Source organism: Temnothorax curvispinosus, unplaced genomic scaffold, assembly GCF_003070985.1.
Source record: "Temnothorax curvispinosus isolate PA1 unplaced genomic scaffold, ASM307098v1 QBEX01014968.1, whole genome shotgun sequence".
NCBI classification, from domain to species: Eukaryota; Metazoa; Arthropoda; class Insecta; order Hymenoptera; family Formicidae; genus Temnothorax; species Temnothorax curvispinosus.
The window spans coordinates 9,393-12,446 of NW_020224748.1; the positions used below are offsets into that span (position 1 = coordinate 9,393).

Genomic DNA, 3,054 nt, shown 5'->3' on the forward strand with positions numbered 1-3,054 from the left:
GCGGTCTCTTTCCCTCGCGCGTTCTTGCTCGCGATCACGTATCTTTTCTTCGCCAACGATATTTAATCGTTCAGATTTTCGCAATATTTAATTTTTAATATTACATTTAAGTAAACGATAAACGAAGACAGCTTTATGACAGGAAATGGGATGAACGGTAAATGAAAAGGAAAAACTTTTTAATCATATTATATGCATTTATTTATCATGTAGCGCATTATACACAATAGTATTCAAAGCGTAGGCTAATAATTCGCAATCAATAATCGAATTTTTATCATAAACGTCACGCAAGATTGTAACTGCGTTACATTTATCGGTGATACAATTTTGACGTAAAATTGTTACAAATTGTTTGAATTTTTCACTTACGCCGTGAACATTTTGACATTGTTGAAAATACACATTCTCGACACAATGTTCTAGTTCGAACAGGAAGAGTACAGTTGACGGTTTCATGTACAAGCTGGTGCCGCACGACGTCAATTTTACAATATCTGCGTCACGTATTTTAACAAGCTCCAGATCTCGAAATGTTAGCGATGATGGTGCCGATGACTGTAGATGCGCTGTATATGTGCACGTTTTTCGATGAATGTCACCCACGTTGCATGTAGCAGAATTATCCGATTGCCTCGGTTACCGCCAATAAGTATATCCACAGAGGACATAGGTCCCGCGTTGATTCCAACATCCAAAAATTTATACGCTGTTGATGTCAAGGCAAATCTTCTTCCCAAAATACGTGGCGTATAACGGGGTTTATCAAAACTGAAAAAATACAATTATATGTTTATAAAAGTTTTTTTTTTGCACAAGTATATATGAAAATTAGCGGTACATACTCATTGTGCTGTTTCTCGCACGTTTCGTCCTGAATCGGAACGTAGTAGTTCGCACCGTGAGTGTTCATCGTATCTGGAGGCTGTTTGCGACGTACTCGAACCGTATCGAACTCTCGACTGCGCTCTAGAATCCTCGTAGACCATTTATACATACCCAAAACTGCAAATCTTGCAAAAATAGCGCCAATGCACGGCTGCTGCATGGTGACCGCCACCACAATCCACATATACGTTAAATGTGATATCTTTGTCAAGAACATTCGTGATGAGATCACCTCATCGGGCATCAAATATGATTTCTTTTCAAGAGCATACGTGTCTCGCGATGATTTCATCGAACACGTGCAAAACTGCAAATTTTGCAATTTCGCATAAGTCAATGGAGCGTTATTGTTTTGAAGAACATGTCGCGACGTGTCTCGCGATGATTTTATCGAACACGTGCAAAACTGCAAAATTTGCAATTTCGCATAATTCAATGGAGCGTTATTGTTTTGAAGAACATGTCGCGATATGTCTCGCGATGATTTCATCGAACACGTGCAAAACTGCAAATAGCGCCGATGTACGGCTGCTGCATTGATACAGATCAAATCACCAAAAGTCAATGGCGCGTTTTCGTGAACGTACGTGTCTCGCAATGATTTCATCGAACACGTGTAAAACTGCAAATTTTGCAAATAGCGCCGATGTACGGCTGCTGAGATGAAATTAGATATGATAAGCAAACGATGCATCATTAGTAGAATATAAAATGACGAATCTAGGGGATACGCTCAATAGTCGAGAACTGGAAGTCGTGAGTGCAACAAATGGCGTTAGCAAGAGGATCGTGCAATAACATGGAGCAGGAGTTGTTGGAGCAATCCACCCTGTTAAATTCGAGGGAAGACTTTGCCGCGTGGGAGCAATGATGCGACGAGTTTATCGAATCGTTGGAAGAACAAAGCCGAATTAAACGGCCACGATTATCAATCGATCAGTCATCGATCGGTCTCAAACAGTCATTGGTCGCTTGTATCGCAAGACTCGAAGGTTTGAAAAACTCGGTACGTCAACGTTTCGTACATGTGGGTGCTGGATACAGTGCGAGTGCGACAGGACTCTGATGGCGCGAGATAGATACGGCTTTTAAAATTCGTATATTGACAGGTGCGGTAATAAATTCCAAACACATCGACCCTCGTCAATTTCTCAAAGATGCGGGAGACGTTGTACTCGATCGTGTGCAGAACGTCATGCAACGACATGGCAATGTAAAAATATACACAATGTTTAATGGTGAATTTGTTGCGGGTGACAAACGCGCAAATAAAAGTATCGCAACGAGAAGCTATGAACTCTTTCGTGAGTCCGATCTGCACGAGTGGTACAAGCAACACGTCATCAAGCCTACCTTAGCAAAGCTGGAGGAATTCCAGGAACGTGATAGCGGATGGGCGTTGTCGCGTATACTCAATTTAATGGTAAATGTGAACAAATACAATCCATTGCACGCGGGGTGTTTTGTGGAAATACCGCAAGAAATTAAAAAGAAGAAGGCGGTGATAAACGTGCGATCAATGGACAATGCATGTTTCGCATGGTCAGTGACGGCTGCTCTACATTCAGCCCAAAGAAATGCAGATCTGGAATCGTCGTATCCACATTACACGTCGGTGCTAGATCTTACGGACATTGAGTTTCCAATGACGTTGGATCAAATTAAACGGTTTGAAAATCACAACAACATTTTCATCAACGTGTTTAGCATCGAGAAAAAAAACAAGGAACTTGCAATCCTACCAATACGTGTTACTGACCGAAAGATGGACAGACACGTAAATCTGCTGTACATGCATAACGACAACGTGGGACATTTTGCGTGGATCAAGAACCTATCCCGCCTCGTGAGCTCGCAAATTAATAAACATGGACACACAAAGTACATTTGCGATCGGTAAGTACCTATAGTTCTTTTAATAATACATAGAATATTTTGTGTATAAAAAAAAATTTATATAATTTGCGTTTATTTTTTTGCAGATGTTTGCACTACTTCAGCTCCAACGAGAAATTGGCTGCCCACACCGTCGACTGTCAGGAGATAAATGACTGCGCGATCAAGTTACCGAGCGATAACGACAAGTGGTTGGCCTTTAAAAATCACAACAGGAAGGAACGAGTTCCGTTTGTCGTATACGCCGACCTGGAGTGTACCCTGGAGAAG

The 3,054-nt window shown here is 41.4% G+C and overlaps 1 protein-coding gene across 1 annotated transcript; it reads right to left on the reverse strand.

The window, feature by feature from the left end:
• Nucleotides 1-425: 425 nt before the first annotated feature.
• Nucleotides 426-1,144, reverse strand: LOC112465172. Its single transcript, XM_025032601.1, has 2 exons — nt 846-1,144; nt 426-771 (listed from the first exon to the last, which is right to left on the reverse strand). The coding sequence occupies exons 1-2, from the start codon at nt 1,130-1,132 to the stop codon at nt 537-539; spliced, it is 522 nt and encodes a 173-aa protein (XP_024888369.1). The 5' UTR covers nt 1,133-1,144; the 3' UTR covers nt 426-536.
• Nucleotides 1,145-3,054: the final 1,910 nt, after the last annotated feature.